Here is a 25,273-nt window from a genome sequence, read left to right on the forward strand (position 1 = left end):
CACGAGCTTGTCAGCTCAATGACTCACAGGAGTACTTTAAATAGACAACAGGATGTGGGACCACACCGCTGACCTCTCAGGCAAGGTTCGCCCCTGGCCTTCTGGAAAATGTAGTGTCTTGTAGCTCGCTCCGATATTTTTGAGTATTTCGCCAAGGTTGGCGCAGATAGTGCTGATCTCTAGACACGTGTTTCTGGTTTATTAACAGTCATCAGTAGAGAATACAGTCTTGTATTTTTTTGGGTTTGCTGACTAGGCTGCCAAACATTATATCAGGTCCGGTACCTCTCACTGGCGCGCAGGTGCTTCATCCACAAGCTCGTCAGCTCTGTGACTCACAGGAGTACTTTAAATAGACAACAGGATGTGGGAGCACACCGCTGACCTCTCAGGCAAGGTTCGCCCCTCGCATTCTCCATCCTCCACTGAGTCATTGAGCTGACGAGCTTGTGGATGAAGCACCCACATGCCTGTGAGAGGTACCTGACCTGAGAAAGATGTTGGCAGCCTACTCCGCAAACCCCAAATTTCAAACACTGTAAACTCTACTGATGACGGATAAAGAACCAGAAACACAAGTCTAGTGATCAGCACTATCTGCGCCAACTGTGGCGAAACACTCGAACACTCTTGAAGCAAGCAAGTAACCGAAACTGCATTTACCACAATGCCAGGGGCGAACATTGCTGGGAGGTGAAGCAGTGTGCTTCCATCCCCGTTCCTGTATAATTGCAGATCTTACTTGCCTTCACATGGCCTGTAAGTAAGGAAAGAAAGTCAAGAGGAGGATGAAAGGGTAATTCTGCAGGAGTTTGAGAAAATACTGTAATGCAATTGTTTTGTATAAGGCCACCCTTCCCTTCTTAGAGATGGCCAAGGAGAATCATGCATCCATATTCCTGCAAATGCTTTGTATCACAGAGGCAACATTTAAATCCAAGATGTATGCTGGTCCAGGGTCATTGCTGTAACCAGGTATTGAAAGTGATCCTCTGTTGTCTGAAGAGGGGCACAGAGAAGGCATTGCAGTGTTTCACCTCGCACCTGTATGTAGATGGATTTATGCCGGTTTACAATCAGGCTTGAGGTTTCCCCATGGACTCTTAAAATCTGCTGCAGTAGTGACAAGAAGCTCACTGCTGGATATCGTCTGCACAGAGGGATAATCTATACTCCGACCTCTTTTTGTGTTTAAATCTTTGTATTGCTTTTTTGTTGCGAGAATGCCATAATGCACAATACATTAGCTATACTGGCTAACAGTGGTACATTATGAGATGACAAGGATAACCATATACAAAAAAGAAAAACTGTACTGACGACAGTAGTTACAGCCTTTTAGAATCAAACATTTAACCTGCAGCAGCTATTGAGCAGTAACAGGCTGAAGGCATTTATACTATTTTATGTAGGTGGATGCATGTGTATAGGAGACAACAGTTTGCAATATCAGACATAAACAATTGAGTATTCCAAACTAAAACATCTGAAACATTGTACTAGTAACCACTATGCTCACACTAATATCACACCACCTCCCCCGCACCAAACAGAGGCGCTCATCTAGGTATTGAATCAAGTTTATGCATCTGTCGCCGATTGAGGTGAAGCTAGTTGTAGTTGATCAGTCTTTTGGCCAGCAGCAGACCCAAGTCAATGAACCTAGACTTTGCCTTGTGTTTCTTGCTCCTGAGTTAAAGGTCCCAGAATACATACCTCCCACATATTGGAGAGAACCCTGTCAGTACAATGCGTTAGGCGGCTCATCACTACCCGAAAGTAGCACTGTAAGTGGGAGCAGGCCCAGAGCATGTCTATAAGGTCCGCATTCACCAATGTACACCATGGGCAGGCACCATCTGTACAATTAAACTACTGGTTTATTATTAAAGGTGTGAGGGTCGCCCTGTGTACAATGTATAACTGAATCAGTTGTAGGTGGGCGTTGTGAGGAATGCGAATAGGGCTCTCCAACAGATCAGACCATTCTCTGTCTGTGCAGGGACAATCAAAGTCCATGACTTATCATCCATGAAGGGAGAGGTGTGATGGCGCTGTGTGGTTACGCAGAGACTCAGAGAACCAGCAGACTAGATGCCTGCCCTGGGCCAGTTAGGTGCATACGAGGTTTGCAGGCCATTTCACCCCAGCTGTGTCCCAACCAGCGCCCCCACAATTGAAGTGTGCAGGAGAAATTGTCCAGGGGGAAGGCCATCCTCCTCCACCAGCAACTTGTATGTTAAAAGCACTTCATTTCTATAAAGATCACCTACTGACTGAATTCCCACCGCAATCCTCACAGATAATTAATGCTGCCTATGTGGTGTGCCAAGGAGGGCTAGAGCCGGTGAATAGGGGATATTCTGCAACACAAGATAGAGGCTGCGCCTGAGGCAGCAGTGTACTGTGGTCTGGCGTAGGTGTGAAAGAGCTGGAAGAGACTGGACAGACTCCAAGTGGGCAATCTGCAGTGTCAAACTGATGCAAAGCGACAAGCCACCGCGCCACCCACTGAAGCTGGAACGCCAAATAATACTGCTCATAGTTGGGTACTGCTAGTTGAGAGCAAGCCGGCATCAGGAGGTGTTCCAAATGAAGCCTCTGATCACGCCTTCAGATGAGCGAAATAAAGAAGCACATACATATAAGTGCAGATTTTTCAAAATAGTACAGGAAGCGATTCTATCTTGAGCAGAGCTGCTCTGTCCACCACTGAAAGGGGTAACGTCTTCCAGGCCATCTGGTCACGTTGTGATGTTACGACTTATGTCAAGTTTCCTTCAAATAAATCTGCAGGGAAATTACAGATTTGGATTCCCAAGTATCTGAACAAGGTGGGCTGACAGGTGAGGTGGATTGTGGTCAGGTTAAAACCCGGGTCAGTCATGGTCGGGGACAATAGAAAGAGGCAGGATTTTGTCCAATTGACTCTCAAGCCAGAGAGATGAGCAAACTGGTGAAGAGTGCAAGTGATCTCAGCAGGAATAGAAGTATTGTCTCTTAGATAAATAAGCAGGTCATCTGCATAGAGGGAGACTGAGCGGAACCCACCACCCAAAGGTATTCTCTTTTCACCACCCCATACACGAAAATGAGCTGCCAGAGCCTTGCTAGCCACACCCCCATCTAACCTCCGACCTCTTAGACCAACAAAACCCTACCAGCTGTTCATCATTTCTGACCTACTCTGGATAGGGTTCATTGGCGAGGGAGAAGAGAGAGGACATCCCTACTGCTTGCCTTTCTCTTTAGTAAGGTGGTCTGATAGCACTGTTTACCCTGAACTGAGCCTGAGGTGCAGCGCATAGGGCCGCCAAGTAGTGCAAGAAACGGGGGCCTATGTTCATCTTCCAGAGTACTTGCATTAACAAGGACCAATGAATCATGTCAAAGGGCTTTTTAAAATCTATAAAAACTATTGTAACTGCAGGGGAAAGATTTATCGTCCTGGACAATGCCATCTGGACACAGTGCAGGCAAAATCTTGTGCGTCGGTTAGGCCTGAATCCATTTTGCGCCTCACGGACCAGTGCACTGATCACCTTGGTCAGAAGAGAGGCCATAATTTTAGCAAGCAATTTGAGCTTCGCATTATGCTGGGAAATAGGCTGGTAAGAGGCGCAGTTATGTGAGGTTTTTGAGGATAATAGTTACAACTCTTTGGTAAATGTGGCTGCTATCTGTAATGGGACACTTATTATTATCAGTGTATATTGAGGAAATAAATATGGCTGAAGCACCTCTGTTTGCCAGCCAGTATATTTGCTTCCCTGCCTTATTACCTAGCTCCTATACTAGCTACTGGAATATTGTCCATGCTGATTACGTGTAGCCCTTAATTTAAGTGTCGGGATCAGGGACCGATGACCACGTTCTACCTCCTTACTCTCACTCAGCAAGGGGATCAACCCCCAGATGCATCAAGCACCCATTTTGCGTTTCCTTATTAGCGAAAAATAAGGATTCGCTAATAAGGAATAGCAAAATGCTATGCATGAAGATCTCGCTTAAAAAATAGCGATTTCTTAAAATTCCTTAATTGCGAGTAGCAATTTGCGAGTAGCAATTTGCGAGTCGCAATTAAGGAATACCTCCCCATTAATTCCTATGGGCCTAGAGGCCCATAGGAATGAATGGGAAGACAATCTCAATTTGCGATTCTCAATTAGAGAATCGCAAATTGAGATTGCAATTTCAAAGGTGCCAGGGTGTCAAAAGGACACCCTGTTGCACCCCTGGAATCTGCATATGGGTACATCTTGCACACACACATGCCCTAAGGGCATGTTTGTGTGTAAAATTGAACTTTGAACAAATTACCATGAAGTTCAACTTCATGGTAATTTGCGCCCCCTATTAGCGAAATCGCTAATTTTTTAACTTTAATGCATTGCATTTAAGAAATCTCAATGAATGCAAGAGCAATTTAAGTAATAGCAAGTTTGCGATTTCTTAACCCCTTCGATGCTCATGACGAGCTCAGCTCGTCATGCAGTACACTGGTTGTGTGCTTATGACGAGCTGAGCTCGTCATGAACAATGGGATTCAAGGATCAACACCACAGAGGGGGAATTGCTGCAGCAGCGATAGTGTTAAATTGATATTTTTAGGTCGAGCTATTATATAGCTCTGACATATAGTAGGGGAAACAAACTCTTGAACAATGGCGGATTACGTCCAGTTCATGTGGTGCACTCGTGTGAGACGCGCGTGCACAAACCCATCAGCCTCGCTCCCATTTGCTCCCCGAGCCAGGCATCTGAAGCTTCCCTAGTTCCCTCCCACCCTACCGTCTTCAGGCATTCAAGCGTGAAGCTTCCCCAGCGCGCGCTCGGCCATCTTTAATTACCCCAACATTCCTCCCTCGTGTTTCTTGCGTGTTTCTTGTCTTTCCTTCTGCTGAAAAATCAACGGCACGTTTAATTTGCATTTTGTTATAACCAGCAGCCTCGAGAATTTCAGCACCCACTTATATAGAACTTTTGCTCCATGTTTAGTTTCATGGAGAGTCTCGAATCAGTTTGTTCACAAGAGCAAACTAATTGTAATAACTATGACAAGCATTCTAAACATTCTCATTCAGGAATAAAGCAAATACGCTGTTAAAGCACTTTAAATGTGTTGCACGGCTTCCCATCCAAGCCCACGGTGTTAGGCTGCTACTCCAGTAGTCCTGCAAAAATGGCTTTCCCCAGTGCTGACACGCAAGGGGCTACACTAGGAATTGTAAAATTAAAGCCCGTCACCTGACTCGCCTGTTTTTCACTGCAAAAGGTAAAATAAAATCCTTATTCTCTAACATGATTTTCTGTTGCTTTCAGTGATCTCCATGTAAGTAGCACTTATGATGGTCTGAGCCCTTTTGCAGATTGTACTGAACGTTGCCACACATTAACACTAGCATTTCCTGTATGTTTCAGATATAGCGAAAAGTTCAGAATCAAACTGTTTACGTTTGAGATGCCGTCCGTTTCTGGCTCAACAAGAATTTAAGAATTGTCCATGTGTGAGAATTTGTAATAAATGCATCTGGCACAGGAGAAATATAGCATCTTTTTAGTGTCCAGATTTTACTGGGGAATACTTCTTGCCCTCTTTGCTTATATTTGGTAGATATTACCCTAACTTATAACCTCTACTTTACAACTGTATTTAAAATGTTAAGGGTAAGCTTTCAGTCTAAAAAATACCTGATATTCCATCCTGTGTGTTTGTTTAATTTTATATTATCTAATCCAGCCCAATCACCGGTCAATTCCTTGATTTATTTTGGATGGGCAGTTCACATCCAACCCAGCGCCCTTTCCCTGTCGCGCTTTCTTCTATGCGCCCTAAAGCCCTTCCCCAAGCTCTATTATAAAGGCCTCCAGATCTGCAGAACCCTCTCCTCGGTTTGTCCCACCCACCATTTCTCCCCCACCCCGGTCACCTACGGTGACCATTTGCTACCAGACACTTCGTGCGCGCCACGCTCCGCCTCTGCTGCCACTTCAACTCACCAGGCTGCATACCCCCTCGCCCATCGCTCGCCAATGTCCCTCCCACCCTTTCTTTGATGTCCGCCGCAAGTTCTTACAGGCTAATGGCCCTCCCCCAGCTCCGAGCCCGCATCGCTTGTTTTCATCTATTCTCTCACTTTACTTTCCAACCCCTTTCCCTCTCGCCCATACGTTTTCTTGCTCTCACACCTCCTCCTCCTCCTCGGTTTAGTGATCTTTCACCTCATCATTCTGCATCTCCACGCCAACCCTTCTTTCACCCCTCTTCTCTCCTTTCTCTTTTCTACCCTCTATCTATCCTCCTTATTAGCTTCCCACAGCATCACTCAACTCCACAGCATCACTCAGCACCACTCAATGCCACAGCACCACTCAACGCCACAGAAGCACTCAACGCCACAGTAACACTCAACGCCACAGCAACACTCAACGCCACAGCAACACTCAACGCCACAGCAACACTCAACGCCACAGCAACACTCAACGCCACAGCAACACTCAACGCCACAGCAACACTCAATGCCACAGCATCACTCAATGCCACAGCATCACTCAATGCCACAGCATCACTCAATGCCACAGCATCACTCAATGCCACAGCATCACTCAGCGCCACAGAATCACTCGGCACCACTGAATGCCACAGCAACCCTCAACGCAACAGCACCACTCAATGCCACACCACTCAACGCCACAGCACCACTCAGCACACAGCATCCCTCAACGCCATAGCATCACTCAATGCCACAGCATCACTCAACGCCACAGCATCACTCAACGCCACAGCAACACTCAACGCCACAGCAACACTCAACGCCACAGCATCACTCAGCACCACTGAAGGCCACAGCACCCCTCAACGCCACAGCACCCCTCAACGCCACAGCACCACTCAACGCCACAGCACCACTCAATACCACAGCACCACTCAATGCCACAGCACCACTCAACGCCACAGCATCACTCAACGCCACAGCATCACTCAACGCCACAGCATCACTCAACGCCACAGCATCACTCAACGCCACAGCATCACTCAACGCCACAGCATCACTCAGCGCCACAGCATCACTCAGCACCACTCAACGCCACAGCACCACTCAACGCCACAGCACCACTCAACGCCACAGCACCACTCAATGCCACAGCACCACTCAACGCCACAGCACCACTCAACGCCAACGCAACAGCATCACTCAACACCACAGCATCACTCAACGCCACAGCATCACTCAACGCCACAGCCCCACTCAACGCCACAGCCCCACTCAACGCCACAGCCCCACTCAACGCCACAGCACCACTCAACGCCACAGCACCACTCAATGCCACAGCACCACTCAACTCCACAGCATCACTCAGCGCCAAAGAATCACTCAGCACCCCTCAACGCCACAGCACCCCTCAACGCCACAGCACCACTCAATGCCACAACACCACTCAATGCCACAGCACCACTCAGAATCCCTCAAAGCCACAGCATCACTCAACACCACAGAATCACTCAGCACCACTGAATGCCACAGCACCCCTCAACGCACAGCACCACTCTATGCCACAGCACCACTCTATGCCACAGCACCACTCTATGCAACAGCACCACTCTATGCCACAGCACCACTCAGCGCACAGCATCCCTCAGCGCACAGCATCCCTCAACGCAGAGCATTACTCAATGCCACAGCATCACGCAATGCCACAGCATCACTCAGCGCCACAGCACCACTCAGCACCACTCAACGGCACAGCACCACTCAACGCCAGAGCACCACTCAACGCCACAGCATCACTCAGCACCAAAGAATCACTCTGCACCACTGAATGCCACAGCACCCCTCAACGCCACAGCACCACTCAACGCCGCAGCATCACTCAACGCCGCAGCATCACTCAACGCCACAGCATCACTCAACGCCACAGCATCACTCAACGCCACAGCATCACTCAACGCAGCAGCATCACTCAACGCCGCAGCATCACTCAACGCCGCAGCATCACTCAACGCAGCAGCATCACTCAACGCAGCAGCATCACTCAACGCAGCAGCATCACTCAACGCCGCAGCATCAATCAACGCCGCAGCATCACTCAACGCCGCAGCATCACTCAACGCCGCTTGTATATAAAAAATGTGGTCCTAGACACAATTTATAAACACGGCTAGTGATGTGAGTATTACTTCTTCACAGTCAAAAAAATCAGACTTAATCTGAAACTACAAACACATGGAGATGTATTATTAGCTTAATTCAGCTAAAAATGCAACAAAAATGCAGTAAATGCAAAAAACCCAACACAACAATATCACAACAAATTCTACTGCAGTTTATTTACAATTTCATAAAATTCAGCAAAAAGAGAAAAGGAAAGGAAAAGGTTGGTGCTCAAGTGAAGGAAGGTGTAAGTATAGGTCTTAGAGTGATTCAGTGCAACAAAGAAGTTATTTTTACATTGCACATGTTAAGCCTACCCATTCACAGTCTATATACAATATTATACAGGGGGACAGGGGGGTGGGCAGGTGTAGGCTTTTAAGAAACAATGGGGGGATCGTCGACGTTTCGACCCTGGCGCAATAAGGGAAAGTCACGACCTCTGCTGCGGGTCTTCTTCAGGACGGATGTGGGGACAGGGGACGGGGAAGCACCAAAAGAAATTGAATAGGTGTCGCAATTCCAGATCAGTTGGGCGATACACCTCTGACTGAGGAATTCTGCTCAGTCTAAGGGTCAGTTGGTACACAATGGGCACTCGAATTCTATCGTGCCTAGTCCGGTAGCGCGATGGACATTGTACCGGTGGTCGAGGGCGAGAGAGATACTTTAAGTTCAAGTGAACCTTAATTTTAAACAACAAACGTTATCCCCAATGGTTCAAAAACGGGGGGGCAGACCGCAGTTCATCTAGTGAAAACGCCGCAGCATCACTCAACGCCACAGCATCACTCAACGCCACAGCATCACTCAACGCCACAGCATCACTCAACGCCACAGCATCACTCAGCACCACTCAACGCCACAGCACCACTGAATGCCACAGCATCACTCAGCACCACTGAAGGCCACAGCATCACTCAGCACCACTGAAGGCCACAGCATCACTCAGCATCACTGAAGGCCACAGCATCACTCAGCACCACTGAAGGCCACAGCATCACTCAGCACCACTGAAGGCCACAGCATCACTCTGTGCAACCATTCAACAACTGGTTCTAATATGTTCTCTCAATGTTTCAAGCTTCATTACAAATGTCACAAAAAAAGTTAATATTTCACTGCTGTTCTTGGATTTTCATCACAATAAAATACACTGAACATATTCTTCCCAAAAGTTATTTACAAAAGTTTAAGCTATTGCCATTATAAATTACAATAACTTTTATTTTTTTTTAATTATAAAAAAAAATAAAAGCCATTGTTATTTGTAATATTAATACATCTAAGTCATGTAAATACAACACCCATCCCGGATGGATACAAGATCACCCGGAAGGATCGCATCAACCAGACTGGAGGAGGCATCACCATCGTACACAAGAACACCATCCACATCACGACCAACCCCGACGACACCTTCACTGCTGTCGAACACCTCCACTTCCAGATACACACCGATCGCAAGACCACCCTCAGAGGCACCCTCATCTACAGACCCCCGGGACCACGCACCCAATTCAGCGAAGACATCGCAGACTTCATCAGCCCGTACGCTCTCCCCTCCGCCGACTACTTCCTCCTAAGGGACCTCAACTTCCACCTGGAGAACAACAAGGACAGCAACACCACCACCCTACTGGACAACCTCGCCAACCTCGGACTCAAGCAACTGGTGAACACCCCCACCCACTACGCCGGCCACACGCTTGACCCCGTCTTCTCCTCCAGCAAGCACATCTCCTTCAGCCACTCCACCAGACTCCACTGGACTGATCACAGCTGCATCCACTTCCGCTTCAGAAGAACGACGACCCACCACCACCCGCAACAGATTCCTCGCAGAACCTGGAGCAAGATCACCACCGAGCAGCTCACCACCTCACTCCGCCAGAACCCTCCCGCCAGCACAACGGACCCCAACGAAGCAGCCAGCAACCTCACACAGTGACTCACCAACTGCGCAAATGACCTCGCACCACTGAAGAACCCTCCCAGCAGACCCGGCAGCAAGAAAGCCTCCTGGTTCACCGAAGAACTCAAGAACTCCAAGAAGAACTGCCGCACCCTCGAGAAAGCCTGGCGCCACGACCAGACCACAGACCACAGACAACATGATTGCCCTCAAGCATGCGGCCCGCAAACACCACCAGCTGATCCGCACCACCAAGAAGACAGAATTCACAGAACGACTGGACAACAACGCCCACAACAGCAAGGAACTCTTCAGCATTGTCAAAGAGTTCTCCAAACCCAGCGCTGGAAACAACGACATCACCCCCTCGCAAGACCTCTGCGACTCACTCGCTTCGTTCTTCCACCGCAAGATCACCGATATACACAACAGCTTCGGCGCATCTACCACGCACCCAACCACCGAACCAGCGCCCCCCACCACCAACCTCTGCGCCTGGACCCCGATCAGCACCGAAGACACCACCCGCACGATGAACACCATCCACTCCGAATCACCAACCGACCCCTGCCCCCACCACGTCTTCAACAAGGCCGACGCCATCATCGCACCCCAACTCTGGGACGTCATCAACACCTCCTTCAACACCGCCACCTTCCCGGAGACCTGGAAACACGCCGAGCTCAGCGCCTTCCTGAAAAAACCAACTGCAGACCCCACCGATCTCAAGAACTACCACCCCATCTCCCTCCTCCCTTTTCCTGCCAAAGTCATTGAGAAGACCGTCAACAGACAGCTTGCCGCCTTCCTGGGGACGAACGGATCCCTTGACCCCTCGCAGTCCGGTTTTCGAGCCAACCACAGCACCGAGACCGCCCTCATTGCAGCCACTGGCGACATCTGATCCCTGCTCGACAACGGGGAAACAGCGGCCCTCATCCTCCTGGACCTCTCTGCAGCGTTTGACACTGTCTGCCACCGCACCCTAGTGCAGCGCCTCAGCAACATCGGAGTCCAAGAGAAAGCACTAGAGTGGATCATCTCGTTCCTCGCCGGAAGAACCCAGAGAGTCCGGCTCCTCCCGTTCAGATCCAAGGCCACCGAAGTCATCTGCGGCGTACCACAAGGATCATCACTCAGCCCAACCCTCTTCAACGTCTACATGAGCCCTCTTGCAGCCATCGCACGCAAACACAACCTCAACATCATCTCCTACACCGACGGCACCCAGCTGATCCTATCCCTCACCAACGACCCCGCCACCGCCAGAACCACCCTACACGAAGGGATGAAAGACGTCGCTGAGTGGATGAAGAACAGCCGCCTGAAACTGAACTCAGACAAGACGGAAGTCCTCATCCTGGGATCATTGCCCTCCGCCTGGGACGACTTCTGGTGGCCCCCTGCCCTGGGCACCACTCCCAAGCCAACGGACCACGCACGCAACCTGGGCTTCATCTTGGACTCCTCCCTCTCGATGACCAGACAAGTCAACGCCGTATCATCATCATGCTTCAACACCCTGCGCATGCTCCGTAAGATCTTCCAATGGATCCCCACCGAAACCAGGAAGACGGTTACCCAGGCACTCGTCACCAGCCGACTGGACTACGGAAACACCCTCTACGCCGGAACCACAGCCAAACTTCAGAAAAGACTCCAGCGCATCCAGAATGCCTCCGCACGACTCGTCCTGGACGTCCCCCGACACAGCCACATCTCCGGCCACCTGAGAGACCTGCACTGGCTCCCCGTCAGCAAGAGGATCACGTTCAGGCTCCTCACCCACGCACACAAGGCCCTCCACGACCTGGACCCCAAGTACCTCAACAAACGCCTGACCTTCTATGCACCCACCCGCCAGCTACGGTCGACCAGCCTCGCCCTCGCCACCGTACCACGCATCCGCAACGCCACCGCCGGGGGAAGATCCTTCTCCTACCTGGCGGCCAAGACATGGAACTCCCTCCCCATCCACCTTCGACTGACCCAGGATCACCTTTCATTCAGGAAGCTCCTTAAGACCTGGCTCTTCGAGCAATAGCGGACCCCTCCCCAGCGCCTTGAGACCCTACCGGATGAGTAGAGCGCTATACAAATGTCCATGATTGATTGATTGATTGATTGATTACAAATGCTATAGGTGTCACGTTTGCGAAAGTTAAAACTATTGGCATTATAAATGACAAAGCTATTAATTTCGCTATTTTCAAAACTAACACATAAATAAAATATTTGTCATTTACAATACCAATAGCTCAAACTTTCCTAATGCAAGACCTATTGCATTGCAAATGCTTGTTGCATTTTGGGTGATGCATCCCAAATGCAAAAATACCGGTCGCAAAGGGGCAGATTCTGAGAATATGCCCCTTTGCGAGCGGTTTTAAGCTTAAAACATCTGGGCCTAAGTCCTCCAATCTAGCGAAGTCCCCAATCCTGACATACTCACTCCTCTTCACAAAGGAAAAGGCTCACCCCTCAGATGACAGCCATGAGCACTCTCACACAGTGGCTGAGGGGGGACAGACAGAGCAGTAAGTGCAAAATACTTAGTATGATCTCATAGCCACCACATGTTAAGACACCCGAAGCCCATGGGGCTCTGATTTAGGGCGGCCCATCATAACCTCCAGTGCATGATCCAACAGACATCTGGGCTGTATTTAGTCCACCCCGGACAGCTCAGAGCTGTATTGCTGTGGCTAACAATTTGTTGAGACAGAAGGCTTACTGATAGGGGACCCAGTATTATGTGTGTTTTACTTTTCAGGGGTGTTCCACCAATGCCAAACATCCCCATTCCTCAAGGAAGTGACCAAGTATGTAGGATAATTCTGGGTGTACTGGAGGGGAAATCAACATCTAAGGTCTGATGCGGCACAGCATTAAATTCGCCCCTAGCAACTACCCTACCCTATGAGGTAGGAAGGACTGCGTGCACCATCATCAATATGGTATTAACTAGGGTGGAACGTACATACTACAACGGGTTCAAAGGTGGCCCCATCCAGGGTACCTTCAGCCACCCCGCTAACAAACCCAGCATGGTACACTCTACTATGGATGTATGATGCAACAACGCATTCTATTGTAATGCATTCCTTTGCAACGCAGCCTTAACAACGCAAATGCCGTTACCACACATAACCTTCAACACGCATGTTTTTACAATGATTATGACTTTACCAAAAATGTTATTGTTAAAGCATGAATGGTAAAGGCATATGCGTGGTACAGGTTTTACAAGTAAATATAAGTATTTTACAGGTAAGTATAAACCTTCTATCCTACAATGTAATGGCCTCATAGATCAACTAAAAATCTATTCTGCTCATTCGCATTCATTTTTAGATGTACCTGATTGTATTTTGGTGTTTTTTGCGTGGCCTGTGAATTTGACCACTGTGATTTTGCCTCTTTTAAAGATCACTGTTCCTTTAGATCTTTTAATAGATGTATATTTATAATGTGATGTCTAAAATTCCTTGATAAATATTCCGCTTCTTTAACGTCTTTGCTATCTTATAAGTCATTCTCTAGAAACAAAAATTTCCTTTGATCATTCATCCGCCTATTGTTTGCAATAGCTATCTTTCCATGGTATACGGTCCAATTAGTTTGTGATGGTTTGTAGAAATGGAAACAGTTGAAAACATGTTTATAGTTTACCGGCATTTTTCATAGTGGTTATGTTTGGTCACTGTCTCAGATTAATGGCAACAGTCAAGTGTGTTCTTCATGTTGTTGGCTACGTTGAAAATTCGGAGCGCAGACGTGTATTCTTCATTAAAGTGATAGATAGGCAGAACAAAACCCACATGTGCTCATTGATCTTACTTGGATATCTAGGTTTTAATTTTTGGGTGTTAAGCTGGTGTGTTTTTAAGCAAAATACCACCACAAATAGGATTTTTAAATGTGCATTTTCCTGTGGATAAGGGTATTGAGTCCTCACTCTCAAATTAAAATCCTCATTACACATAATCAAAAGGAGTAGTGATTTGTTTCAAATGTGTATAATGAAACAAAATAATGTCATCATTGTCCTCCTTTTTTGTCAATAGCGGTGCAGAGCCGGGATGCAGCTTGGTACCACTCGCTTACGACACCTCTGAGTACAGATCAGAAGAAACAGCTTCAAGAAATTTACACGCTTGCAGAGCAGAGGAGAAGCAATGCAGGTTTGTGATTTCTTTGTGGGAAACCGCTCTGACACAGTTGCACGTTTTCTTCATCTATCCTCCACAGCCTTAATAATTTGTCCACCAACATGGTTGGGTCACAACTGCCTGCTTTCCCTTTAGTTCAAGAAAATACTTTTTCTATCATTTATTTATTTTCAACTTAAATATAAAAATAGTGCTTATATTAAATATCTGGAAAAGGGGACACTTAACTGAAAAGTAAGCAGCTGCTTTGACTCTTGCACGAGTCGTAAAATAATTTTCTAGGTGATTGTTTTCAGCCATTATTTTAATAGTGCCTTCTGCTCTGTATACAAAGGTTAGACATATGAGGAACTCTTAATGTGGCAAAAGAAAATTTAACTTGTCTGTAAAACTAGATCCATAGGGTAGTGCCGAGACGTCACTTCCTGGCCCTTTGGCAAGGTGGTGAGTATCTGTGGATCCTTTTTTCTATGTCCTTGCTGAGGTGAGGGTTTAAAAGGTGTGTAGGAGTTTGACATTTCTTAATGGCCCTTGGGCAAGGCAGGGACTTATTTGGAATGTTCTTCAAGGCATAATGGAGAGATACCAGTAGCCGGACAGCTGGGTCAGGACAAAACCTTTGCACGGTTGGTCCAACATTTTTACTGGCCCAGAATGCGAGTTGCCTCTGACACCTTTTGCAAGACCTGTAAGACTTGCCAGGCGAGTGGCATGACTGGGACTAAGTTGAAGGTCCCCTTGGAACTGCTCCCGGTTGTCGGTACCCCTTTTGAGCGGGTTGGTATTGATATTGTCGGGCCAATGAACCCACCGACTTCTTCGGGACACGGGTTCATCTTGGTGTTGGTGGACCACGTCACCCGGTACCCAGAGGCCATCCCTCATGAAGGAGTGGTATGACCGCAACGCTCGGACGGTGGAGTTGGATGCTGGACAGAAGGTGTGGGTCATGGAGCCCGTAGAGCTTAGCGCCCTCCAGGACTGGTGGACTGGATCATAGGAGATCGTGGAGAAACGAGGCCAGACCACTTACGTTGTCGGCCTAAAGACCCCTTGACAACCCTATATGGTGTTCCACATTAACCGCCTGAAGCCGCACCATGAGCGATCTGAGCTTGTTCTCCTTATGGTGACGAATGGGAGCAAGGAGGAAGAGAGCGAGCCTCTCCGGACCTTCTGGCGGCCCAAGAGAAGGATGGATCGGTGGAGGCAGTGGTCCTCTCCCCGTCCTTGACCCCTGAGCAAAAGAGCGACTGCCACCAGGTATTGGAGCAGTACGCCTCGTTGTTCTCCCTCACTCCTTCAATCACGCATCTGTGTACCCATGACGTGGACACAGGGGACAGCCCACCCGTGAAAACCAAGTCTTACCGGCTGTCCGACAAGATTAAGAACAGCATCCAGAGTGAGGTGGCCAAGATGTTGGAGCTGGGGGTGATTGTGCCTTCCAGCAGCCTGTGGGCTAGTCCGGTGCCGAAAGCGGCCCCACCGGGCACCACACCAGAACTTCGGTTCTGTGTGGACTACCGTGGTCTGAACTCCGTGACCAAGGAGGATGCTCACCTGATCCCTTGGGCGGATGAGCTGATTGACCCGCTGGGAGCAGCTCAGTATCTGAGTACCATCGACCTGACGTCAGGATACTGGCAGATTACCATGACAGACGGAGCAAAGGGGAAGACCACGTTCTCCACCCCGAGGGTCACTTTCAATTTTGGGTGATGCCCTTCGGGCTCAAGAATGCTCCGGCCACTTTCCAGCAGTTGGTTAACCAGGTGCTTTCTGGCCTAGAGGCCTTCTCCGCTGCGTACCTCGACGACATAGCTGTCTTCAGCAGCAACTGGGAGGACCATCTGCAGCATCTCCAGGAGGTGCTACAGGCTCTACAGCGGGCTGGCCTAACCATCAAGGCTAGCAAGTGCCAGATTGGACAGGGATCTGTCGTCTACCCGGGACACCTGGTGGGCGGGGGTAAGATGCAACCCCTCCAGGCCAAAATTGCGACCATCCTGGTCTGAGATCCCCCCAAAACCCAAACGGAGGTTCGAGCTTTCCTCGGCCTCACTGGTTACTACCGCCAGTTTGTCAAGGGGTATGGAACCATTGTAGCCCTCCTGACTGAATTGACATCCAAAAAGCAGCCACGAAAAGTCATCTGGACGGCTGCCTGTCAAGAGGCATTTGGCACCGAGAAGCACGAAATGTGCACCGCTCCGGTGCTTGCAACTCGAGATTTCTCCAAGGAATTTATCGTGCAGGCAGACGCCTCTGAGCATGGCATAGGAGCTGTGCTCTCCCAGCTAAACGAAGAAGGCCAAGACCAGCCTGTGGCCTTTATTTCCCGAAGGATACTCCCCAAGAAACAACGTGGAGTATGATAGAGCGTGAAGCCTTCGCCGTGGTTTGGGCCCTGAAGAAGTTGAGGCCATACCTCTTTGGCTCTCACTTCCTCATTCAGACCGACCACCGACCGCTTTGCTGGCTCCTGCAAATGAGAGGCGAAAACCCCAAATTGTTAAGGTGGTCCATTTAACTCCAGGGTACGGACTTTCGGGTTGAACATCGGCCCAGGGTAGACCACGCCAACGCTGACGGTCTCTCCCGGTTTTTCCGCCTTAGTGATGAGAACTCCCTAGAGGTTGGGTAGCTCTCACCACTTTAGGCTGGGGGGGACGCATATTAGACCTGTCATCCCTAGGGTGGTCTTACCCCATTTTTTTTGCCCTTTGCCTTATTTTTTTCACCATCTTTTTTGTTGGACCTAGGTCTCTGGGCGCCTTACCACTGCCAAACAGTGCTGAGGTGCAGGTGCTCTCTCCCAACAACATGGCTGCCACAGGCCCCTGCTACTGCGGAGTGGCCTTTGTAGACACGCACTAGTAGTCAGGAGCAGGCGGGGACATCAGGATACAGTAACACTGCCATCCCGCCTTTTTAATCCATAGCCTAGAATGTAGAAGCTCCTGGAACCTTCCAGACCAGGGGAGGGGTTACGCTTCGCCGCCTTTAGAGGAGGGTCACTTGACTTAGGGGTATAAGCGGAAAGGAGGGAAACCTGCCTGTCAGTTGGGGCACCACTGGACCTGAGGGAACTTCTGCAGGAGTTGAGGAGGTTGGGCCTAGGGGAGGAACCTACACCACTTGGACTGACTGGGCCTAGGCAATGCTTTTCTAAGTTGGGTGAAGGACTCTGCCAGCCTGCTGATCTGGCCCAGCGTTGGGGAACCACCTCCAGTGTGCCAGGGAGAACCATCCTGCCCCTGAAGCCACCAACGCAACCCCCCTTCTTCCTCCCACCAAGAAACTACACAAGAAGGATGCTGGAACCATCAAGCGCGGTAAAGAATCACCTACCTCCTGAGAGTACTGCTGAGGGATCAACCAGGTAAAAGCCCTGCCCCATCTAAGCGCTTCCCTGTGCTCCTGGGCTGCTGTTGAATGCCTCCAGGCTACACCTGGCTCTGCTCCTAAAGCGCTGTGAACTCTAGGAGCTAAGCGCTGTGAACTCCTAAGCGCTATAATCGGCAAACGCTATCCTGCTCCTGAAAGCGCTGTGCCCATCAAAGCGCAAAAACAACAGTTGATGGACAGAATGCAGAACAATGTCATACATTCACCCCAGTACAGACATCTGGGCCTAAATCCATCGTTTTTTTGCACTCCATACCACCCCAGTTCAGACATGGCCATATGCAAATCATTAAATCAATGGGGTTCACCCACAGAATCAAAGGACCTGGGTATGAATAGTGTAAAGAATGATGGTTCTTGACTTTGATTTAAGTAAACACTTAAATGAATAACATTTGTGTTCGAGGCATGTGGGCTGCTGAATTCATATCTGTGAATAGATCGCCGCCTAGTGTTGGGTCCGGATGATTGCACATTGTTGTCCTGGAAAAGTCTTCGAAGTATCACGAGATAGGTGGCTCCTCCCCTGGACTACAGTGCGCATGGGCATCGACTCCATCCCCAGATTGTTTTTTTCCGCCATTGGGTTCGGATGTGTTTCGGTTCCCTCTGTCAGAATCGATAGTTGTTTACCTTTATTTACTTGAGACCAAAAGGTCTTTAGGACTCACGTCGGTATTGTTTATCGTTCGGGTTGGTTATTCATCGGCTCCGAACACCTGCTGTCCTTCCGCGTGCTATCGGCGCAGACGGGCCTACACGACGCTCCAGACTACTTCATCATGGAACGAAGTCCATTTAAGAGGTGCCCAGTGTGTGCCTCAAAGTACCCGCACATCGATGTGCACCCAGTGTGCAACAAGTGCTTGTCACCGGACCACGACGAGGCCAAGTGTATGGCCTGTTCCAAGTTCCGGTCGAAGAAGACTCTCAAGCTACGACGGGCCGCTAGACTGCAGGCCCAGAGCTCGGCACCCCCTCCGGCGAACATCTTCGAGGAGGATGTTGAAGACGACACCATCCAAAATGTCTCGGACTCTAACCCAGCGTCAGAGGTCGAGGAAAGCTACGACGCGGAAGATGAGGCGTTCGAGGAAGTCGTCGAGGAGGTAGGGGACGACGACGGGGCCATTGCCACCGTAGAGGATAGCTCGGAGGAAGAGCTTCCTCACACTGACTCCGGGGCCAGCCACCATTATGAGGCCCAGGTCGAGGGATCGCCTTCGGGCCTTACCCAAGACCTCGATACCCGTCCCACGGCTCCGCCTTCCGGCCCGGCCACGGACATTGGTGCAGCACCGCTCCAGGTGCAGAAACTGAAAGTGAAACCGTCGGTATCGACGCCACCAGTATCGAAACCGAAAGGGCAAGTCGCACTGGTTGGATCTAAGGCTTCGGAGGCCTCGGCGCCAAAGAAATCCAAGATGGCCGTCGAGCTCAAGAGCCACGCCAAAATGGCCGATCCAAAGGCTGCGGTGTCGAAGCCGTAGGCGAAGGCGCCCGACGCGGCTGCGTCGGCGCCGAAGTTGGTCGACGCTCTCAAAAGTCGCGTCGACGCCAAAAAGGTCGATGACCATAAGAAGGCCCCGAAGAAGCGCCAGGACGACCCCAAGTCTCTGGCTGCACCGCTTCCGGTTGACAAGGCGAAGGGGGGAGCTGCGTTGGCTCCGAAGACTGCGGCCTTGGTCGCCGACCCTAATCCGGAGGACTCTCTCGAGCCGGTCCGTCCCTCTGCTTCGTTTACCAAGAAGGTCACGGAGTCCCTTCAGCGTATTCGGGAGGGGGCCGCGGAGGTCGAGCCAAAGAAGACTGTGTCGCCCAACCCTCTGCAGAAACCGGCGAAGGCGCAGACGCCGATCCTTTTCACGCTGCCGCCTAGGACGGCGCCGAAGGCTTTCACTGCGAAACCTGGGACCGGAGTGCCCTTCAAGTTGGCTTCGACGCCGAAGGCATCGTCGCTGGTTCCAAACCCACGACACCAGCCACTGGCGGAGGAGGAGCGTCGAGAGGTGGTCATCGACGCCAACACAGGCAAGCTGTCTCTCCTTAAACGGAAGATCACGCCGGAGCCAGCGTTGGAGCACTTCCACATCCCACTTAAAAAGAAGTTGGACTCTGCGGGTACATCTGCCCCTCTGGAGCCTGTATCTCCGCAAGGTCAGGAACTCTCACCCACTCATTCAAATGCTGGGGAGGGTGATGGAGAAGACGAGGATGAGTATGCTTATCCAGTTTACTCGGACTCAGAGGATGTCACTGAGCCATGGTCTGCCGGGGGAGACCCTGGGTACCCCCATTCGGGACACGAGCCACAACTTTTTGCTGCAAAAACTTCCCCAACAGAAGACTCTGCGGCCTTCAACGCTCTAATTGAAAGGGCTGCAGCCAATCATGACGTCGACCTCCATGCAGACCCAGTGGATGTCGATTTTCTTTTTGACACTTTCTCAGTGGCTGAAAAAACTGTCAAGACACTGCCAATGCTCAAGGGAGTGTTAAAGCATGCGCCAGAGGTTTTCAAGGAGCCCACCCGGGCAAGAGTCATTAATCCTCGTATTGACAAAAAGTACAAGGCAGCGCCCACTGATCCGACGTACATCAAAGGACAGTTGCCGCTAGACTCTCTGGTTGTCTCCAACGCACGTAAACGAGCCAACTCACAGACCACGGGTGATGCTCCTCCCCCAGACAAGGAATCAAAGGTGTTTGAGGCATCAGGGAAACGTATTGCTGCGCAGGCAGCCAATATATGGCGCATATCCAACACGCAGGCGCTACTTGCACGCTACGACAGGGCACACTATGACACTCTAGAGACCTTTCTACAGCACTTACCAGATCAGTACAAGGAGGCTGCTGAAATGTTGAAGGGAAAACTTATCACTAATGCCTCAATTAAGTGTGCTCTAGATGTAGCTGATACCGCCTCACGCGCAGTAAACACTAGCGTGCTACTGCGCCGACATGCATGGCTCAGAATCTCAGGCTTTAACCCCTTCCATGCTGATGACAGAACGGTTCCGTCATCAGCATCGGCTGAGCTGTGCTGATGACGGAACCCTTCCGTCATGACTCCGCCCGCGCAAGGCGGAGTCAGCACAGGCGGAAAATACGCCCAGCACGGAAGGGGTTAAACCGGACATTCAGACTACCATCCTGAACCAAACTGTCAATCCTGACCACCTGTTTGGGCCAGAAGTGGATGCCACCCTCGAAAAGATGAAAAAAGACACTGACACTGCTAAATCTATGGGTGCCCTGCAGTCCCAGCAGTTTCGGGGTGGTTCCTTTCGCCGCTCCAATAACAGAGGCACCTCGAGTGGTCAGGCGTCTCAATCCACGCAATTCTATAAAAGTAACACCCAATCCTCATATACCAACAAGGGTCGGGGTGGATACCGTGGCAACAACGTCAAAGGCAGAGGGCGTGGAAATAACAGCTCCAGGTCCTCCACCGCCAGCAAACAGTGACGCCTTGTCACTGCCCCCCGACCACGCAACACCGGTCGGGGGGAGACTCCAGCAGTTCCTGCCCGTGTGGAAGTCCATCACCACGGACAGGTGGGTCAGATCTATTATCCAATACGGTTATTGTCTGGAGCTCACATCCACTCCACCCAACATACCTCCAAAAAGCCGTCCTATGTCCGGCGAGCACTTGCACTTGTTGCAGCAAGAAGTCAACGTCATGCTGCAAAAAGGGGCAATAGAGCTCGTTCCGCTGCAAGAAAGGGGTACAGGTGTTTACTCCCTGTACTTTCTCATTCCAAAAAAGGACGGATCCCTCAGGCCCATCTTAGACCTCAGACCTCTCAACTTATACATTCTGTCAGAGCATTTCCATATGCTCACTCTGCAGCAGGTTCTCCCACTGCTTCGGCAAGGGGACTTCCTGGCAACTCTGGATCTCAAGGATGCATACTTTCACATTCCCCTGCATCCTTCTCACAGAAAGTACCTAAGGTTCACCATTCAGAACCAGCATTACCAGTTCAAGGTTCTGCCTTTTGGGGTCACCACGGCGCCCAGGGTCTTCACCAAGTGCCTAGCAACGGTGGCGGCGCATCTAAGGCGTCAAAACATCCACGTCTACCCTTATCTGGACGACTGGCTCATTCAGGCAAAGTCGAACCAGCAGTGCGCCGACCACGTGTCCCACACTATTCACCTTCTGCACGATCTGGGGTTCTCACTGAATTACCCAAAATCCCATCTCCAGCCCGCCCACATACGGCAGTATCTGGGGGCGACAATAAACACTCTGGCGGCCACTACGCAGCCGAATTCAGTGAGAATCAACAGTATTCAGTCGCTGGTCCAAAGATTCAGACCTCAGCACTCGCTTCCAGCAAGAGTGTTCATGCAGTTGATAGGCATGATGGCCTCCTGCATCTCCATTGTCCCGCACGCGAGACTACATATGCGCCCGCTTCAGGAGTGCTTAGCACGTCAGTGGACTCAGGCTCACGGGCAATTGACGGACCTAGTGTTGGTGAGCGGTCGGGCATACAACTCTCTGCATTGGTGGAATCCACAAAACCTTTGCAAGGGCCGACCGTTCCAGGAGCCTGTGCCACAGATTATCCTGACGACGGACGCTTCTCTCCAGGGTTGGGGAGCGCATGTACTCCATTACACAGTGCAGGGACTATGGACTCTACAGCAAAAGAAGATGCACATCAATGTGTTGGAACTGATGGCGATCTTCATGGCCTTAAAGGCGTTCAAAGTACATCTGTGCAACAAGGTCGTGTTGATCCGGACGGACAACATGACGGCCATGTACTACATTCAGAAACAGGGAGGAACACACTCTCCGCAGCTGTCTCATCTGGCTCAGAGCATGTGGAAGTGGGCCATTCAGAGGGACATCTTCCTCATGGCAGAACACCTCCCAGGCAAGGACAATCAGATGGCAGACCTGCTCAGCAGGCACAGCCACCAAATGCACGAGTGGGAGATACATCCATCAGTACTCCAGCCGTACTTTCAAAGATGGGGTCATCCAGAGATAGACCTGTTCGCCACAAGGGAGAACGCAAAATGCCAAAGCTTCGCAGCCAGGTTCCCACACCCGCAATCGCAGGGCAATGCGATATGGATGAACTGGTCAGGCAAATTTGCGTACGCTTTTCCCCCAGTACCCCTGATACCGCTGGTGGCACGCAAGCTCAGGCAACACTCGATGACTCTCATCCTGGTTGCTCCAACGTGGGCTCGCCAACCATGGTACACCACGTTTCTGGAACTGTCCGTGGTACCGCATCAAAGGCTTCATCTCACACCCAGCCTTCTGACGCAGAGCCATGGCGACATTCAGCACCCGGATCCGCGACAGCTCAACCTGGCGATCTGGCTCCTGAGGTCCTAGAGTTTGGCTACCTTAACCTTCCTCCCAATTGCATGGACATCATTCGGGAGGCAAGAAAGCCCACTACTAGAGCATGTTATGCGGCCAAATGGAAGCGGTTTGTCATTTATTGCGCAAACCACAACATTAATCCACTTGATGCTTCCATTCAGAACATCATCTGTTACCTGTTCCATCTATACCAGTGTAATTTGGCATATACTTCCATCCACATTCACCTGTCTGCGATGGCCGCATACCTCCAGAATAGACAGCACCTTTCACTTTTCAAAGTGCCTGCTATCAAAGCTTTTCTGGAAGGACTCAAGAGGGTCATTCCACCACGGACCCCACCAGCTCCAGAATGGAACCTCAATGTGGTTCTTACAAGACTGATGGGTCCTCCCTTTGAGCCGCTACATTCTTGCGAACTTCAGTTCTTGACTTGGAAAGTGGCTTTCTTAGTGGCAATTACATCGCTACGGAGGGTTAGTGAGCTGTAGGCCCTCACAATCCAAGAGCCATTCTTCCAGGTTCATGCTAACAGGGTAGTGCTCCGCACTAACCCTAAATTTCTACCCAAGGTTGTGTCTCAATTCCACTTAAACCAAACAATTGAGTTGCCGGTGTTTTTTCAAAATCCTGAGTCACTGGCGGAGCGGATGCTCCACACACTTGACGTTAAAAGGGCCCTAATGTATTACATTGATAGGACCGAGGATTTTAGAAAGACTAAGCAGCTTTTCGTTGCTTTTGCGTCACACCACAAGGGTAACGCTATTTCCAAGGCTGGTATTGCTTGGTGGATCGTGAAATGTATTCAAATCTGTTATGCGAAAGCTAAACGCACTCTTACAATTCCACCGAGAGCCCACTCCACCAGAAAGTTGGGGGCCTCTATGGCCTTCCTTGGAAACATTCCCTTAGAGGACATATGTAGAGCAGCCACATGGTCTACCACACATACATTTACTAAACATTACTGTGTAGACGTGCACTCCAAACAGCAGGCAGCTGTAGGGCAGGCTGTTCTCAAGACACTTTTCCAAACTGCTGCAGCTGGCACCGGCGGCCGCCGCTAATGGAGGGACTGCTATGTATTCTATGCACAGATATGAATTCAGCAGCCCACATGCCTCGAACTGCAAATGCTACTTACCAGTATGCATCTGTTCTTGGCATGTAGGGCTGCTGACATTCATATCGCCCGCCCTCCTCCCCGGCGCCTGTAGCAGCTGCAGGATTTACATATCATTTCATGGCATGGTCATCATTCACAAGGGTCACTCCATCTCGGCCACAATGGCTAAAAACCTTCTGGGGAATGGAGTCGATGCCCATGCGCACTGTAGTCCAGGGGAGGAGCCACCTATCTCGTGATACTTCGAAGACTCTTCCAGGACAACAATGTGCAATCATCCGGACCCAACACTAGGCGGCGATCTATGCACAGATATGAATGTCAGCAGCCCTACATGCCAAGAACAGACGCATACTGGTAAGTAGCATTTGCATTCTTGGTTATGCAATTAAATTCGCATACATTGATTCAATCAAAACCGTGGGAGAGATGTATTCAATAGTGGACAATACCCAAAAAGTTTGACACAATTGACTTGGAAAAACCGGAAAATTGAAAAAGCAATCAAAGTATAACCACACTATGGATGTTTGTTATATCAAAAATTCACTTATTTATTTACAGTTTGATAAAACAGTTGTCTAAACGGCGCAATAGACTATCAAGAGTATAGTCAGTGAGGAAGGAAAGGGGTGCTCAAGTGATTAGGAAAATAGAGGAATAGACAATAGTGATAAACTATTATTTACACAATACAAAGCGAGGTAGCCTCCGCTATCATATGAGCCTGTCCCCTATAAATGTCAATTGGGGGGGAAAAACCTCAATTAAACTAAGAGGGATACAGGCAAGTCAATTGGTAGGCGTCGACGTTTCGACCCTAGTGCTCTTGGGATATTGGGGACCTCGGCTGCGGATCTTCTTCAGGACTGTAAAAAAAGGGGGGGGGACGGTGTAGCTTTAGCCGTTGTCCAACAGATCGTCTGGATTTAACACCTATAGTACAAGAATGGGGTAGGTATTAAAAACTAGGTACAACATATTTACAAGTGTGGTTGATGGTGGGTATTGGGTACATTACCAGTGAAGTTGTTTGAGTATGGACCTCCGTCCACGCTTCTAATGGGTGGGTCACCTATTAGGCAGAAAAAGAGTGCTGGGTCAGGACCCCTCTCCCAAGGATAATTGATT

At 49.9% G+C, this 25,273-nt stretch overlaps 1 protein-coding gene across 2 annotated transcripts in view; it reads left to right on the plus strand.

The window, feature by feature from the left end:
• IPO8 (importin 8) overlaps window positions 1–25,273 on the plus strand; it is a 672,931-nt gene that overhangs the window by 636,891 nt on the left and 10,767 nt on the right. For both annotated transcript variants that reach the window (XM_086952791.1, XM_086952792.1), the window contains one exon: window positions 14,136–14,252. In XM_086952791.1, the coding sequence (XP_086808917.1) occupies window positions 14,136–14,252 (117 nt within the window). The remainder of the gene's footprint in view (window positions 1–14,135; window positions 14,253–25,273) is intronic.

Source organism: Lissotriton vulgaris, chromosome 1_2 (genome assembly GCF_964263255.1).
Source record: "Lissotriton vulgaris chromosome 1_2, aLisVul1.2, whole genome shotgun sequence".
Taxonomy (NCBI): Eukaryota; Metazoa; Chordata; class Amphibia; order Caudata; family Salamandridae; genus Lissotriton; species Lissotriton vulgaris.